This window comes from Hippocampus zosterae, chromosome 8 (genome assembly GCF_025434085.1).
Source record: "Hippocampus zosterae strain Florida chromosome 8, ASM2543408v3, whole genome shotgun sequence".
NCBI lineage: Eukaryota > Metazoa > Chordata > Actinopteri > Syngnathiformes > Syngnathidae > Hippocampus > Hippocampus zosterae.
The window spans coordinates 9,871,359-9,889,563 of record NC_067458.1 but is presented as its reverse complement, the minus strand read 5'-3'; the positions used below and the strand labels follow the sequence as shown (position 1 = coordinate 9,889,563).

Below are 18,205 nucleotides of genomic sequence, written 5' to 3'. Positions count from 1 at the left end.
AGTTGCTTGTGTTAGCAGACTGACTTATATTACCACAGTTAAGACCCTGGAATAGGCGCCTTGTTGGTATGACAGGGTCACAGATTATTTTCTTGAAAAGGAACGGAGAGTAGAATTCATGTATAAAAAAAAACAGACACATTTTATGATGGAGGCCGAAATTGAGCTTCCCCTCGTTGACAGACCAGCATCCGCCACTGGTCCACAGCCAAAGTTGTAGTCACTGGTTAACGTCGATGCCCCGATGCGTTAAAGAAGGAAACAGATGTGAACTAGCGGCTGCTAGTTTACTTCTGCAAAAGTGGTACCTGTGGTATGAGTCTCTAAAATTGAGGCGTGTCCACATTTAGGCAGGGCTCGGTGCCTTGTCAACAGAGATAGCAGCTTGAGGAGGGACTCGTTTCCTCTCTTCTCCTCCTTCCTTCCTTCTCTGTGTCCCATAACACAGCGTGCAAGCATGATGCGAGTCATTCTTCGTTCAACCAGAGTTGCATTTTGCTGATCCGTATGTTAACAAGAGAAAAGTTGTACGAGAGCTCAATGTGAGCAATTGAAATCGCCGGCAACAAGATGAGTGAGGCCCTCCGGGGTAGTTCCGGAGAGACGTGCTCTTTGTCACTCAGCAGCACCCAGTCCAGCAAACTGAAGCCGCATTCAGCATCTGCCTCGCCTTGTGGATCACCAAGGATGTCACCCTGTGACTCTCCGCGCCACTCTCCACTGCTTTTCCGCAAGCTCCTGGTGAACCGCAGCATTGCCTTGCAAAGACGCTTTACATTGGCACATACTCCCAGGTACTGTCATAAAATAAAAATGTGATCAATTTTTATTCTTTTAATCTTGCCAAATATCCTACAGTATCAAATATCCAAATTACACCGTCCAAGTGATTGTCTTTGCTTTGTGCTCTGCACAAAAAAAGACCTATTGTTTGAATCGGAGCTGTTGTAGGAGGATTATTGCATTGTGCTTTTGGAAGTGGCATCTCAGCAGACCTTGGTGTTTTGTTGATAGGGAAGGTCACATCATTTGGTATCAAAGATGTTACAGTATCTAGAAGCTAGATTTCTAGATAGCTCACGAAGTTTGTCACAAATCTTAACATGTCACTTGTTTTCTAATCGTACACCTCCTGTGTCTGATCAAAATAGTTGGTCAATGATTTCTTGCACCTCCAGAAAGTATCGTAGAAAACCATTCTAGACATTTTCTTAAATTAGCACGATGTGTCTGGCAAATGTCGTGCAGTCAAACAACAAAAAAAATACATTTGCTCTCACCTTAATGTGCTGTTCTTGATAATCTGATTGTTTTTACATATGTAGTTCGTAACACATTTTGTGTGCAGATTGGAGCTGAAGAAAGATTCCTGTCTTTTCATAAAATCCCTGTCGTGTAAACACCATCTTGACGCTGACGTTTTTGCAGACGTTTTTACAGACTGATCTGCTAAGATGGTGGGGGGAAAAAATAAACCTGACACTGTTCCAATTTTTCTACGAATACAACAGTATATGATGATTTATACTCAACTTTATGACTTGCTTGCATGCCAATCATTAGTTGAAAAGATGTGACTGATTCTTGACAGAACGCGGTAACAGCTGTTGGTCCTTTTTCTTTCCCACAACCTCTTTTCCTCAGGTCGAATAGTTCTGTCTTAATGTACGGCAAGCATTTGGCAGCTGTAATCTTGTAGTTTTCCATCGTCAACAAATACTGTCGATAACCGAATGGAAAATAGGCTGGCAATTATTTTTCTTTTTATTCCTCACTGCAAGAACCTTTTTGATTTTGTTCTGGCGTGGCCGGTTTTGTCGTCTGAATTCTAGTTGACAATCCATTTGTCAATTTTCATTTAGGTTGTTATAATGCTGTCTGCTTAGAGTGTTACTTAAGTTATCTTGAATTGCGTGAAATGTGAAATAAGATGTGATGTGTGTCTTTGGAGTTGGGATGTAATGTTAACGTCAATTTTGCGATATGACAATACTAAACAATTTATATTGCAACTAACTTTCGGTTCGCACAACAACAATTCACAAGCCGCTGAGGTTTCGTCATCCTAGTCCTTGTCCGCTGCTGCGGTGCAGAATGCTATCCATTCGCTTGAATTTATGTGCACAGTTGTTTACCTGCCTTGTACTGCCTGCACTGGCCCCAGGGTTTTTTTCCTTTCTTTTCTATTTGTTTTTTGTTTGGTTGGTTTTTTTTCTTTCCAAAATGGCACAATTAAGCAACTTTCTGAGTTTCTTTGAAGCGGCGCGTTGAGAGCGTATTTCTGAGCATACCTATGATGAGGGGAGGGGGATTTTGTCCATGATGAGCTCGAGGGCGCATGAGGAATTACTATGCGAGCCGACCGTTTGGAAACTCAGAGCATTGTTCAAAGATGATGTTCGGTTATTCCATGCACCGCAACAGTATGACGTTGCGCGCTGTGAGCTCTAACTGCGGACCACAGTGTACCAGTGTGGCAGGCAGTCCAGACGAAAACGGTTAACATCCGAGCTGTGTCCGGTCCTTGAGAACCCCCATCCAGCCCGTTTTACATTTCCCTCCTCCAACACAGCTGATTCAAATGATCAGCTCGTCATCAAGCTTCGCAGTAGCGTGATATCGATCAATCTCAGAGTAGTGCATTTGCCAACACGGCCCTAATCATTCACCGTTTTGGTTTTTGTAAAAAAAATTTCCCCTCCAAAAAACCAAAAATGTTTTGATTGTTCTGACTTAGAATGAAGAAAAATACCAAGAACCCCATAAATATCAAGTAACAAATGAAACCCCGCTATAGAGTGATGCTGCGATAACCGACCCGCGAAGTAGCGATGGCTCACTAACTGGTCCCACGCTCATATTTTGGTATCAATTTGAATCAATAAACACATAGGTATGCATAATATACAGATATTTGGTTTTAAATGTTGAGTTTGGGGGCGGCCCGGTAGTCCAGTGGTTAGCACGTCGGCTTCACAGTGCAGAGGTACCGGGTTCAATTCCGGCTCCGGCCTCCCTGTGTGGAGTTTGCATGTTCTCCCCGGGCCTGCGTGGGTTTTCTCCGGGTGCTCCGGTTTCCTCCCACATTCCAAAAATATGCATGGCAGGCTGATTGAACACTCTAAATTGTCCCTAGGTGTGAGTGTGAGTGCGAATGGTTGTTCGTCTCTGTGTGCCCTGCGATTGGCTGGCACCCGATTCAGGGTGTCCCCCGCCTACTGCCCGGAGGCAGCTGGGATAGGCTCCAGCACCCCCCGCGACCCTAGTGTGGATCAAGCGGTTAGGAAGATGAATGAATGAATGAATGTTGAGTTTGATGATCAAAACTTATCCTAACTCTTACAGGATTGTAAAAAAAAAAAGTACATTGACTTTGAGCTTTTACGTCTTAGCATATTGATAAACACAAAGCGATGATGTTGATCTAAAATTTTAGGAAGAATGATGAAGATCTTAAATGTTTCATGTTAATGTCACAACATTTTGCAGAACTGAGTGCTGTCTATAAATTGCAAAATATTTCTACAACAAGACGACTGGTAATCTCAAAATGACTTTTTCCCTACATCAATTTCTGGTCCATACTATTCAGTTACACAAAAAATATGTGGTGTAAATATGTTTTGTTGATTAATTTGATCAAACAGCTTTTGTTGTTTATGCTTACGTTTCTCACTTTGTCCCACGCAACAGTAGTGATCAATACTTGCAGTAGTATTTCAATGTTTTGATTGCATGTCTCAACAAGAACTGGGCTGTGCCAGCTCTCTGCTTCTTGTTTACCTGACATAAAAACACCCTCCGGATGTACAGTTGAGTCAAGTCTCCATGTGCCTCGGTGAAACACTCTGAAAGTTGCTGTGTTCCGATCAAAATGCCGACGCGTTCTACGTCTTCAAATGTTCTCCACTCTCATAGCCTCTTATACTCTCATAGTGTTTTAGCATTTTCATCATTGCAAAGTGCGGCTTAAAAGATAATCCTCTGTAACTTGATGCCAAGTCATTGAGGGCTGTCGTGTTTGCCGTGGTACTGGATACCCTGTAAATGTACAGACTTATTGACAGCCCCCCTGATGACTCCACGGGCAGTCCGCAACAGCAAGCTGTGGGGACTGTCCAAGCACATTGCTAGACGAAGAGGTGAACCTTTCTGGACATTACGTTCCCTTCAAGAGCAACAATTGAAAGCTTCTTTCACAAGAGACTTAGAGAGCAATTGCATGACATAGCTTTTTTTTTTCGTCTGTGGGTTTTTTTTTCCTCATTGTTGACCACAATATACTAGATATGGCAATGGCTGCTAAATACGAACTCACTCACTATGAGTGAAGGTGGGAAAAATCCTTCACTGCTCCTAAATACTCTGTGACTTCCCTTCGGAACGACAGATTGGCATTCACACTCCAGCCCGGCTTGTCTTGGCTTGTCTCCCTGGATCATCTGTTAAGCATTCTTCAGAATTTTTTTTCCTTTTGCCTCCCGAGGCCCTGAGGATTAATCAGAGCTTGCATCTGCTTGCATTACTTTTGTTTTTCTTTCTCACCTGTTTGGGTTGGGGAACAAGAGGGAAAAAAGTCATGGAGTCAGTCCACACCCATCCGCTGGTTCATCAATGAAAATAACAAGACGAGTACAAGAATTTTCATCAGAGGCTTGCTTCAGATGTACAGTTTACTGTCATTGCAGCCTAGAGTGTGATTTCAGGGTCGAGTGGGGCGATGAACAAAGACTCTAGATTGGCAAGGAAAGGGGCGCAAGCAGGTTTTGGACACGGTCGACGGCATTCGTGCTTGGGGTAGGTTTTCAGTTTTGTTGTCTTATTCAGTGAGTGTTTGCTTCGTGAGATGATTCACCGATTGATAGTAAAACACAAGGGCAACAATGTTTGATAGCTATTTTAGCAAAACTGCCAGTCGTGCATTCATTGGCCAGTGGATGAGGTCTTGTCCTACATGAAACACCGGTACATGGAAATCCACATTTCTTCACCTTTTTTTAAAGTGCGTCAGATTTGATTCAACATTCACTGATTGACTCTTCATTTTAAAAATAACCCAACATGGGTCAAAAAGGGGACGACACATCTTAATATTTTCGACCCAATGGCTTTTAGAGTGTTGTTGAAATTTCCACATGGGAGTTAACGTGAACATAACTCGCATTCCTAAAGAAGGAAGGTTTAAGTGCTGTGTCGTCAAACTGAAGTATTCTAATTGATGGGTGTGGCAAACATTTGCCTCAGGGGCTTTCATCATGCTCTCTTCTGAATAGATTGTGAGTTATGTTTTGAAAATAAAGTTCAAAATATAAGTATCGTTTAATATGGCGTGTGAGACGCACTAGTTCCTGAGATGTGTGAAGTTGTGTCATCACTCTTTTATGTTTGCGAATGTTTCAGTCAGTGTTCCTGTTTTGCAGTCTTTTGACAAATGTGGTGCCATGAAATATACTCTGTTACTGCCAAACTAATTACGTACACTGCTTAAGTGGTAGAAATATTTGCACGCAAACATCTTTAACAAAGATGAATGAATACTAAGCACAGTTTACTTTGCAAGACTGTTGGATTTGTCGACCAAGCATTTTCCTGTAAGAGAGTGTGTGCATGTGTTTAAGATTGTAACCGGAATGGTGGCCATTCAGTATGTCACATACGTTTTATTAGACGCTGGTATGGAGAATATCGATGAATGGTTGACGTCCATGTAAGCTCTTGTAACATAAGCACATGCGCTATTGTTTATGTCTCCATAGCCTCTGTGTTTACATGCGTTGAAGTCTGTCTTGCGAGTTCATGCCGGGTTCTATTCCCAGTCAAGGTGGGATTATTGGGCTTTCTGCTCGACCGCTGGGTCAGCTGCTGCACACATGCAAACTTGAGCATAAACATATGCTACAAGCAATGGGCCGCTAGCATTAGATAAGTTGTATACAATGGCATTTTAATTGCCATTTCATGTCAAAGCATGACAATTTGACGTGCGCATCCATGTTTCGGTATGTGTTACATGAAATACTGTACAAGCATCGTCGTAATAAAAATGAGGAAGTGTACTTTTTGTAGACTCCTTTTTACTGAACCCAGAGTAAATATGGAGGTGGTTAGGACATCTACATCACAGTTCTGATGCCCTGGGTTTGAATCTGGTCTTTCTCTGTGGAATTTGTAGGTTCTTCCCACGCCCACATGAGGTTTTTCTCTGAGTACCGTTTCACATTCCAAGAACGAGCATGCCAAGATCACAGAAGACTCAAATTTGTCCTGAAGCGTGAGAGTGAATGGTTGTTTGTCTCCGCGTGCCCTACGATTGACTGGCGACTTGTCCAGGGTGTACGTCGAAGATGGATGGCTAACTTGAACACCCTGCAAGCACCTAACTGATGAGTCTCATTTCAGGTTTTTGAAAAACTAACCAACATTTTTATGAGGTTATGAAGCACAAATCATTTAAACGTGCTTATAATCTTGGGAAGGTGAACCCTATCCTGTCTTCAATATTTCATCCAGTGCACTCTAAGATACTCCGACCCAGCAGCTGTAGCCAGCGCTACCCAGAGTAGGAGCGGTAAAGGGGGAAACAATAATACAACAGACCCCCAAAATAAACCTTCCATGCTTGGAATAGTTCCTCAGCCCCGCCGGCCTGGCTGCTCATTACACGTGAATGTGACATGTGTTTCTTGTTTTACACACGCACGGTCTCTGTCACCCTTCCCAAATCCGTATGAATTGTGCCATATATGGTTCCTGCACAATGCCCAATATTTCTCTTTTGTGTGTTTAACGACTCTGTCAAATAGAGGACAGGTTCCAATGAGTATCGCTCATCAGGTGAAAGTTCGAGTTAGACTGCAATGTGTCTCGCCTCCTGTAATCTAAACTAGTTCTGTTTAGCTGTCGGTGGAGTGTCATAAATTTCGCTCACAATTTTCTTTGCTTAGAGCGACATCTGCTGGTAAGTCAGTTCATTCTTATTAGAATGTTCCATACAGTGTCGAGGTTGACGCAGTCAAAGGATAGCAGACAACAGTTGACTTAAAAGTTGTTTGTTTTAAGGGAAGTATGTGATAAGCCTCGGACACCAACAGTTCATGGCTACATTCACACTGAAGGTTGACGTTGAGTCGTGTTATATGTTGGATTGGAATTGATACTCAAATGTGATGCCCTCAAAGAGCCTCATTTCCCCAAATGTGTGAAATTATCAGTGCGCCTGTTGAGAGCAGATGAATATAAATTATTCGTATTATTACGGTATGTGTACACTTTTTAAGATGATGCACGTTAGATTTCATTGGCTTTCATTTTCTTTTTAATGTGTCTTGTCTTGCTTGGGCAATGGCAAATACTTAAAATACGTTGGCCAGCCACACTATAATGACCACTTGCACAGAATAATATGTGTTGCATGAGCTGTATCAAATATTCTACCTCTTACATAGTGATGACGAATTTTGACTGACGCTGTGAAATCTGTACAGTATTAATGTCACAAATCTCAGTTTTTTAAATTGTGGTTCTAGTTTGTAGCGTATGTGGAACTGTCCTGTATCTCTGTAATATACAGTATAGCTGTCTCTTGTATCTAATTAAAGTTTCACATACATTAGACCAGGGGTGGCCCGGTGGTCTTGTGGTTAGCGCATCGACCTCACAGTGAAGAGGAATCGGGTTTGATTCAGGCTCTGGCCTCCATGTATGGAGTTTGCATGTTCTCCCCGGTCTTGCGCGGGTTTTCTCCGGGTACTCCGGTTTCCTTCCTCCCACATTCCAAAAACATGCATGGCAGGCTGATTGAACATTCTAAATTGTCCCTATGTGTGAGTATGGATTGTTGTTCGTCTATGTGTGGTCTGCGATTGGTAGGCAACCGGTTCAGGGTGTCCCCGGCTTACTGTCTGAAGACGGCTGGCATAGGCTTCAGCACCCCCCGTGACCCTTGTGAGGATAAGCGGATCGGAAAATGGATGGATGGATTTATTAGACCAAGGGTAGAGAGCAATGTCCTGCCTATTTTAGATTTCTCCCTACTCCAACACACCTGATTCGATTGATCATGATTGTTTAAGGCTTCCACGGAGCTTGCCAATGAGCTGATCATTTGAATCGAGCGTGTTGAAGAAGATAAAGCTCTAAAACAGGCAGAATATGGCTCTGGAGGAACCGGAGTTCACTACTTCTGTATTAGACATAGCAATCATTATAATTTAGTGTAGTTCCATACCGCTGTACAATTACAACCATAATAATAAATAATAATATTGTTGATAGCTCCATGAAAGAAGATAATTATGTCTGTAAGAGTAGGATTATGGGATTTTTGATTCTGCTCTTGTGTTGGATATCATGATGTCCGGTCTGGATGTCCAAGTATAAGTATAGTCCAGCACAGCACCGGTAACAGTGCAATGCCATATGCCATAACTCTGTTTCTCCACAAGGTGGCAAACTAAATCCGTTGATATCTTAACGGTGACTTTCACCTCACGCTACCTTGTACAACACTGCTCTGTAAGTGTAGTTGCATTATATTTAAATGCACTTATTCGAAAAAATTAGAAATAGTATACAGAGAAAAATAATAATACCATAAAATAAATGCACATTACTTAAATTCAGACTGCTACTCATTTCTGCGCGTTTATAATGTTTTGAAGCGATGAGTTGTCATTATACCTGTTAAAGAACAACATATGTACCATAAAGTTAAGTGACTTTACTCGATTCACAGCTATTCATTATAAATTATTCAGTCTTGTTTTATGAACACTAATGCATTTTTTGTTATCACAAAACAGAAAATACTATGTAAAGCAAAATACTACATACTCAGACTATGAGTACCCTGTGGTAAGATATGTACATGATCTTTTGTTCTTTAAACAAAGTCACTGGACTTTTGAAGACCAAATCTGGTTTCAGTAGACAATTTTTCAAAGATATTTATGTTGGGAAATGCGTCTGGTGTCCTGAATTCTAAATAGACAAAGGTTTATACTTTAGTGAAAATACAGGAAATAAGAAAAATCACCTTTTCACTGATAACAGTGGAATTTTATGAAGTAGACGCTGACACCTACACAAAGCATACACTTGCACATAAATCATACTTGCCCGTCACAGCTTATTCTCATTAGCACAGTTAATGTTGTCACAGGAGCCATCAGCCAGCTGGGCTGCAGCAGCCATTTGGCAGCTGGATTCAGTTACATGGTGGCCTCACAAACACCTCATTCTCATCTCGCATCCATCCCGGCATCTGTTTCGGGGCTTTCTTGTGTAATCTGTTTTTGAACTACAGTAAATATTATACAGGGCATTTTTATTTTGGCAGGCAACATGGCTAGCTAGTGTTGAGCATGTCCCTCTCACACTACAGAGTTTCAGAGTTTGAATCTTGACTCCAGCTTTCCTGTGTGGAGTTTGCATGTGCTCCCTGTGTTTCCATTAGTTTTCTTCAGGTATTCCGGTTTCCACACACATTCCAACAAACAGGAATGTTTGCTTCAGTGAAAACCCTAAATTGTCAAAAGGTGTGATGTGAGACATTGTTTTTCTCTACTCTGTGCCTGGCCATAGGCTGGCAACCAGTATAGGGTCAGATGTACCCTGCCTCTCCGCTGAAGTCAGATGGCATAGGCTACAGAATAAGTCACCCGCGACCCTAATGATGAGTGCTAATGAAATCACTGAGTATTTTATTTGTTCGGTCAGTTGGGAACAAATATTTGGTATTACTGATTGAATGTAATGCACTTTCTGTATTGGACCTCATTAACTTTTATTTGAGGATGCCTTGTGTTGTTCTTTTTTTTTCTCAAGTTGTACTAACAAGGAGGTCAGGGATAGTTTGTGATCCAGAGGTGACAGCTAGTTTATTTCATTTGTGTGGTGAAGTTAGTCACTTTGGTTGGATATTGAAAGTGAATATCGAGAGAGGCAAGATTTGTCACATTCCTATATTTCAGAATTGTTCCAAGTTTAGTACCTTGTACTCTGCCTCAACTTGCAAAACTAAAAGAAAAAAGGGGGAGGATGTCCCAAATATGCAAAAATGGAGTAAAAATCTGCCAATAGCAACCAACCATGATCACATATAAGCAATCTGACCCCATAACGATAAACATTTATAACTACATTTGATTATACTTACATGTTTCACAGCTGTTCTGCACCAAAGTTCATTGAACATCAGTAACTTCCGTTATAAGGGTTTCCAGTAACATTTCAACGGTTGATTGAGGTTTCTGCGGGTCCCTCCCCTCTTGACCTATTTTTCTGTATGATGTGCCTGCCAACACTTCTGCGTCAGCCCCTTGCCCTATGTCTCAAAAGACAAATATTTGTCCATGAGTTGATGACATATCAGGTCCAGCAAGTCCATTCATCCCTGTGCAGTAACTCACAGGCTATCCTGTGTCTCGTGGCCCACACAAGGAGGTTGACTCATATCATTTAACAAACTGACAACAACTGATCATTACAGCTGTATAAATTAAGATTTATTGTATTGTGTTAGTAAGTACGCAGTACAGTCCTGAACATCATGGAGAATAAACAATGGTGGATGACTTCTATAACATTACATGAATGTGAGTCGCCTTCTTCACAGTGAAGCAATAAGACACAGGACACAGCAGTTCCACAGAACTGCTGCTTCGTGATGAAGGTTATTTTGGTGGGAGCATGGCAACATTCAACATTCGTAGTCTTAAAGACATGCTAAAATTAAATAACACACTCACTGTAGGTATTTTTAAAGTAAAAAAAAAGTAGTTTTCGGACTTTTTTTACCACATCAATCACAAAACCAACTGTATTACTTGGTGATTGGATGGTCAAGGATGCTGAGGCGTGACTTCCAGCTGCCAGTGCAAAGGCTTTTAGCTCAAATTCGAGGTGATCGCGGTTTGAGACCCCTGGTCTAAAGTCTGTTAAAGTTGCAGTAGGTGTTGTGTATTCCAGCTACTTTGCGAATGTACAGACGTATTCAGGGATTTCTACTCGAGTCATTCACGATTTATCCATCAGTTTTCTCAGGCGCTTGGCCGCATTAGGGTTACAAGTCAGCTGAATTCCGTCTCAGCTGACTTCAGGCTGGCCAATCACAGGACACATGTGGGCAAATAAAGAGAGTGGGTGCCTTTACAGCAGCTCCTATATTTTGTTCTTCTACTTCTTCCTTTCATAACTTTGCTTCTGTAAATTGAGAATGTTTCCATTGTGAGACTAATAGAGGTGTTCTTATCTTAAAGTCTCACATTCACACCTACAGTCTGGATACTTTCGTCTTCAGTGAAGCTAACATGCACGCGGCGAGTAAGGGTTGGGGATGTGGGAAGAGGCCGCAGTACAATTAGAGAACACGCTCAAGCACGGGCAGAGCATGCAAACTGCACACAGGACGGCCAGAGCTGAGATAAAAAACATGAATCCGAGAGCTGCAAATCAGACGCACTAACCAGTTGGCCACGTGCTGCTCAAAGCATTTTCAACGTATTCATTGTAGTCGTCATTTGAAGTGTTTTATAAGTTGCAAAACTTCGGCTGCATAAGTGCATATGCAATACTGTTGTTTCTTACTGCAACACTCAGAGACACGCGGTGCAGCTCCAACAACCATACTCGATTGCCCAACTACAGATCCTCCTCTTTCACTGCAACACACACACACACACACACACACACACACACACACACACACACACACACACACACGCACACACACACACACACACGTTCTGTACATACACATGCGCATAGTTCATATGTTTTTTTTTAAAGGCACACTCTGGCCATGTGCCTGGAAGGAGGAGACAAGTAGAACGAGCCATAGAGGGGCAGAGAGAGGGAGGAGTGTATCCTCAGAGAGTTCCGCTCACTTTGGATTTGAAACAAGCCGCCTAGCTCTCGCTCTCGCCTTCTTGTCCAGCTCTTCGGAACCACATGAAACGCTGAGCTGAGCGAATGGCTCTTTAAAGCCAGCACTACCTTGGCTTTCTTCATGCTTTGGACTGGAGGCATGCATCTGAAACATACAGAGGAGGGATCTCCTCCATCTGTCCGTGCGTCAAAGGAAACCCGGTGTGGTGTGAGGGGAAAGGAAAGCGCACACAAGAGTCGAGGAGTAGCGGAGTGTCCGGGAGAGGAGGAAGGGGACGATTAGCGGAGAGCGAGAAGAAAGAAAGGAAGGACACCCCGACCACCAACTGAGAATATGAGTTTGCCAACTAACTGTGTGTTCCTGGCCCCCTCATTCCAGGACCGGTACTTGAAAATGCGCAATGGGAATATCGGCGGTTCACCGTGTGCTGTCAATAGACCCATCGATATTGTGCAGAAACGAAGACGGTAGGCAATATGTGGAGTCGGTGCACAAACTACAATGCTTTGTATCAAATTCTCCTTTTTTAAAAAATGCTCCTTCGTGAAACTTGGACACCCCCACGCCATTTCTTTTGCTGCTGTCCTGCCCCATTAATCCGTCACTACCACACATTGAAAACCTGCACGGTAAATAACACCTTACAGGATCAAGTCCTTCACTCAGTGATTTTACTTTGAAATCTTAGTTTTCATCTCAATAAATAATTACAGTAGACCTTTTTTTCTTTCAGAGAGACATTGTGGAGTAGCTTTTGCGGATCAAAAGTTGAAATGAAATGTTATTCAGTGCTCCTTTTAAAAACACAAATTGCATGTTTTGAATGAAAATTCTAGTGACTTTGTCAAATGTGATGGTGGTCTTAACCTATACAGGCATTCTAGATTGCCCTTTCAGTAAAACTTATTTGATTCTCTTAAAGGGGAAGTCACCCCAAAATTAGATTATATGTGCCCCCTCGACTCCAAACACAGCATTCTGATGAATATTGCATTTGTGGAATATTAGTCAAGCTTGAAAATCCACCGTTTTTACCTATCTCAGCGGGCAGCCATTTGCCACTTTCTGTTAACTGAAAAAGACATCACAGTTGCTCGGGTATTGATCAATCACCTGTTTTCTGAGTTTAGTCATGAGACGTTCGCAAGTTGAGCCGTGATTGGTAGTTACTTGAGACCTGAGGAACTATGATGTCATTTTCAGTCAACAGCAAATCTCCCTGAGATGGATTTTTTTTTTTTAGAGAGGGTGGATTTTGCTGCATAATGAATATTCCACTGACGTAATATTAGTCAGAATGGCATGTTTAGTCTAGTGGAGGCACATTCAACATATTGCAAAAAAAAACTTTTGGGTTTACTTCCCCTTTATATAAGTCTTATGTTTCTTTCCTGTTTGCTCGGGAAATTCAAACGTTTTCATTTTTACAGTATGATATTTCTCATACATCCTGTGTAGAGTCACAAGTCAGCTGGAGCCTATCTCAGGTGACATTGGGCCAGGTGTTGGCACACCGTGCTTTAGCGCGCATATAGACAAAACTATTCACAGTCACATTCACACTAATGGGCAATGTGGAAGCATTAATTAAACTAGCATGCATGTTTTCGGAATATTAACAGTTAGGAAAAGAAATGAAAGCGTGGGATGAACATGCTTGAGCTTTCGCGAAGATTTTTCTGACCCAGCAGCTCCTACAGTCTGTTTTAAATCAGAGCAAAAAAAAAAAAAAAAAAGTGTATCTTGGCAGCATTTCAAACAGTGGGCTGTAGAAAAGTCAGAGGCAGGAAATCAGAGTCACCCTTGAATTCTAATGATATGAATGAATGCATGATGTGTGAATGGCAATCGTTGGAGTGCTCTTGTCTGATAGGATTGTCCTCGAACTTAAAATTTCCCAGTTCATAGATTGTGTGTTACAACTATAATATGCCACAGCTTACTACTATTTGAAGTTTATAGCAAATTCTTGCCATCGCTACAACAGGAGGCAGACGGTTATAAAATGTTTGTGAATACAAAAAAAAAGTAATACACAGATAAAACAGCAGTTCCCACTCTTTCAGGCTGAAATAATTCTCTCACAGAATTTTGACGTCAATTTAAGAAGTTTTCGTGATCAGGTTTTTTTTTTTCAATACGCTAGTCACTAGCATCTTGAAGAAGAAAAAAGTATTGCAAATTGGAATGAATTAGACTGAAAACACCATCTATAAATAATCATTCTCACGACATCATTCCTGTTCATGACATCTCATTACACCCCATCATTTTAATCACTGCCTCTTCTTACTCTTTTTAACATAAAAATGCATACATGTATAAAAATAGCAACTTTGTGATATGGAATATTGAAAATAGGGGAATATTGCAGTGTATTTGCTTGGATTAAATGATCTGTGTGCTTTTTGGTGATGCAAGACCGTGTTCACGGGAAAGGTTAATTTAAAAGGTTTTCATGTCAATATGTATTATTTTATCAAGAACTTTTTTTCAATCCTGAGTTTTTATTGTTGCCAAGAAATCGACAGAATATGTGTCTGCCTTCCAATTCACCAAAGCAAGTACGACTTCTTTTCAGACACATCTTTTTAGTTATTTTATCCTGTGTGGGGAAAGTGGAGGATCAAAGTGTGTTTAGGCTGTCCCGCTGGTAAAACGCTTTCACAGAGACACGGCTAATGATTGCAGTCAACCGCATATATGGGCCGAATGAATAAACCACATGTGCACAATAACAGTTTGAACATAGAGTAAAGGAAGGATTTTCTCAATAATTGGCTTTTCTGATTCTCGCTGGCCACCATGTGCCCTTTTAACATGAAAAAAAAGACTCATTTTGACTTTACATTGTTAGCATGGAAGTTTTATAGTTCATGCACATCAATGCCAATATTTCATTGGTGTATGCAAATTAGGTGTCCTTTAGCCAGGTCCACTTGACTCTTTTACCGATGGTCATCTCAGCTGTTCCTCAGTTGTCAGCTATAAGAGATTTATTTGGGACAACGGCCAACATTCTTTTAACTTGAGCTGTGATATTTCCAAATCAACTGGAAAAAGAATTGCGAGTGAGTGAGAAAGTGACATAACTTTGAACACGATGCATTTCGACGGGCACACAATAGCCATTTTGGAAACTCGAGAAAGAGGACAATATGGACCAGTTGAAGTTCCAGAAATAGATGTAAGCTTAAAATCAGTAATACGGTTGAGTTTTGTTGTACAGTTTGTTTGTTGTTTGAAGTTTGCTCAATGTTCCAGACTTAAATTTGGCCATCACATTTATTAATTGTACAAATTGTTTTAAACAAACAAGATGAAGGCACGGTGCAAATGTGATTGGCACTACATATTACATCACGCATAATTTTTAAAAATGCATTCTTCACTTTTAAACAAAACCCAAAATAAATGAACCTCTTTTGGGCATCTTTACTGTCTTAAAACAATTGTGTTTATACTGTCTTTTTCACAGGCATTATAATTTATTGATGAGAAAAAAGAATATATGTGTGTGTGTGTGTGTGTGTGTGTGTGTGTGTATATATATATATATATATATATATATATATATATCTGGCTGACTCAAAAATTGCTCTAGTGAGTAATGTGACTATGTGGTCAGCATATTAAATCTGGACATTGATGGTTTTATTCAGTAGGCGTTGAAATCCCACATGCAACACACGCAGGTATCGCATGTCTTGTCTTGTCTATCAATGCGCTGTGAACTCTGGCAGCACCCCAGCAGGTTAGCCAGCCCTTTGGGTCTCGGCCTGTGTCATCACCTCAATGTGACGAGTATTGTCATGACGAGTAGTTCACTCATGAGATCTCCGTAAGCACGCTAATATAACAATTCAGTCAACTCTTGTTTAGGGGATTTGTTCCGACCCACCGGCAGTTGGTGAAAATCCAATATCCGTAATATACAGACGATATTTTTTTTTGGTTTGTTTTACCCTTCCCACCTTTGCTTTAAACTTAAAATAAGCTTTTTAAAAACATTGCAAACATACGTGAACACAAAAAACAAATTGCAAGCGTGGAAAATATACCAACTATTGTGCTGATTGCAGTGTTAGTGTACATACTGTACGTGTGCCTTTAGGCTTGTTGGGGTGTTTGTGACGTCTGCGTGTGAGTGTTAAGGCGTGAGCTGTGGCTGCCAGCAGCTCCTGTGTGCGTATGCTGTTACTGTTTAACGCTTCACCTCGCGTTCAATTAATGGCTGAACTGTGCGTTTCCCACATGCAAGGGCATTCTTGTCAGTATACTGTACCGTTCACCCTGTAACGTTATAGCTGCTTGGTGTACCGTAATATGAAGAATCGCTCTTCTCGAGCAGCCACATTTTCAGCGAGTCGGACATGATTATAAATGACAATTCGTTGTTTTTGTGCAGCCATTTGGAAGGTATTTCATTTGGATCGAACCTGCTGAGTTCGAACTCGTTGGTTGTTCACTGCTCTACTGACAACAGCACAGTTGTTGCAGTTGCAGTTGCGTGCCATGAAATGCAAGAAAGATTAGCCAAATTCAATCACCCTTTGTGTTTTCATATTTGGTGAAAAATATGCACGCTAATTATTGGGCCAGTAGAAATTAAAGACCGGCGAGGCGGTTAATTGTTCTCTGCGTGACAGCCATAAAGCCACAACTGGCGTCAGGAAGTAGCTGTCAGTGTGTGTTGCTCTTTGTCGACCAGAAGAGCGAAAATAGGGCTGGGACTGGAAATCAAAATGATCATCAGTTATGGGAAAAAAGAGCCTCTGTTCTAAATGGTTGAAGAAATAGGGTAACAATGTTTCAGATGGAATAAAATACAATAGCCTTTATTGTCATTTTAGTGCATGATCGAATTGGAATAGTTGTGAAACATACAAAGACCTTGAGGATCTTGTTATGTGTTGACTGCAAAAATGTCAAGGGTTGTGGTGGCCATAGGGAAGATTCCCAAATGGCCAATCGACTCAATCTCCCGGCTGACAGACTGACAATTGTGTTTTGGTGCATCTCAGTCGCTCACCCGCGCCTTAGCATCGGCGAAATTTGCCAGGCTGAATTTTGGCCCCAGAATGCCCCTTCAGGCCCTACCCATGATAATTAAAATGAGATGCAAAAAGATGCAGTGAGCTGAAATGCGACAGACCAAGCAACAGTGCTCTTGGAACCAATTTGCTCTTGAAACTGACCTCATGGCGAGGGCACGGCAATGAAAGAAAATATGCCTGTGAGTTTAAATAGTGAAAGTCAACATACATGTTGCATCACGACAAATAGTAATCTTTCCTCATTGATTCACTTCTCTTTCAGTTCTAATTATGGAATAAAATAAGAATAATAAACAGCAAATGGAATTGTTTGGTTCGAACATGTTCACAATAGATGCCAAAAAATACGGCGTACTTTTTCATGACTGGGTTGTCGATTTCTAAACAAAATAAAAATGTCAGATCGTAGAGAAAGCCTGAAAGAAAACAGCCTCAATTTGTTTTTGCCGTCTCCGTCGTCCCACTGTGAGCTTGAGGACTGGCTGCCCCTTAGTTGCCTTTAGCTAATTAGAGGAAGAAGTGGCGCAATCGTGACTCTCTGTCGGACTCAATCACTGTATAGCAAAAGGCACCAATTAGTCTTATATGAACATGATTAGAGCAGACTGCAGCATGGCCTGTTAGTAGCGCAGGTAGAATCTGTGTGTGTGTGTGTGTGTGTGTGTGTGCGTGTGTGTGTGTGTGTGTTTGCGTGCGTGCGTGTGGCTTGAACTAGCCTATCCAGTTTGCGTATCAGTGTGATGTCAGGTTGTTCGATTTTTGGATCGATAGCAGAGCCAAAACTGGGCCTTGACCACGGGGTGGGTAATCACTGCCCTCAGTGACTGTGTGTGTGGAAATGTGTGTTTTTTGTGTGAGTTTCTGGTCTGCGCTGGCCCAGTGGGTGACTGTCCTTTCCAGCTTCTAATGTTGTTAATTACTGATCAGCCACTGTATTGAATTCTCCGCGACTGGACGGACAAAGCTAATCACTGGCTGTAGGACTCCTTGATCAATACTTCTCTGCATGGAGGAGTGAATGTACCTTTGTGGTAGTTCACAAATATCAATCGTGATTATAAATAAATGGTCAGACTGATATTTCTCTGCCGTAACATTCAGGGTTCCGACATATTGCGTTATTTAGACTTGAAATCCTGGATCGAAAAGCAACCATGTTACAGGAGACCTTGTAAACAGCTAAGCAGATTTAATGTGCTTTTACTCCACTGTTTTTTTTTCAATGAGCATTACCAATGGCAAGGAAAGGCCAAGTTGCTCT

The 18,205-nt window shown here is 41.4% G+C and overlaps 1 protein-coding gene across 7 annotated transcripts in view; it reads left to right on the top strand.

Moving 5' to 3' along the window:
• LOC127605911 (cAMP-specific 3',5'-cyclic phosphodiesterase 4C-like) overlaps positions 1-18,205 on the top strand; it is a 100,092-nt gene that overhangs the window by 58,995 nt on the left and 22,892 nt on the right. The window contains exon 1 of one of the 7 annotated variants that reach the window (XM_052073780.1): positions 457-794. The exons of 3 other annotated variants lie outside the window; for them this stretch is intronic. In XM_052073780.1, coding sequence (XP_051929740.1) covers positions 571-794 — 224 coding nt within the window. In that variant the 5' untranslated portion in view covers positions 457-570. Of the gene's footprint in view, positions 1-456; positions 795-3,795; positions 3,924-4,259; positions 4,798-11,711; positions 12,355-18,205 lie in introns of those variants that run through there. 3 more of the 7 variants (XM_052073786.1, XM_052073785.1, XM_052073784.1) reach the window with 3 other exon arrangements.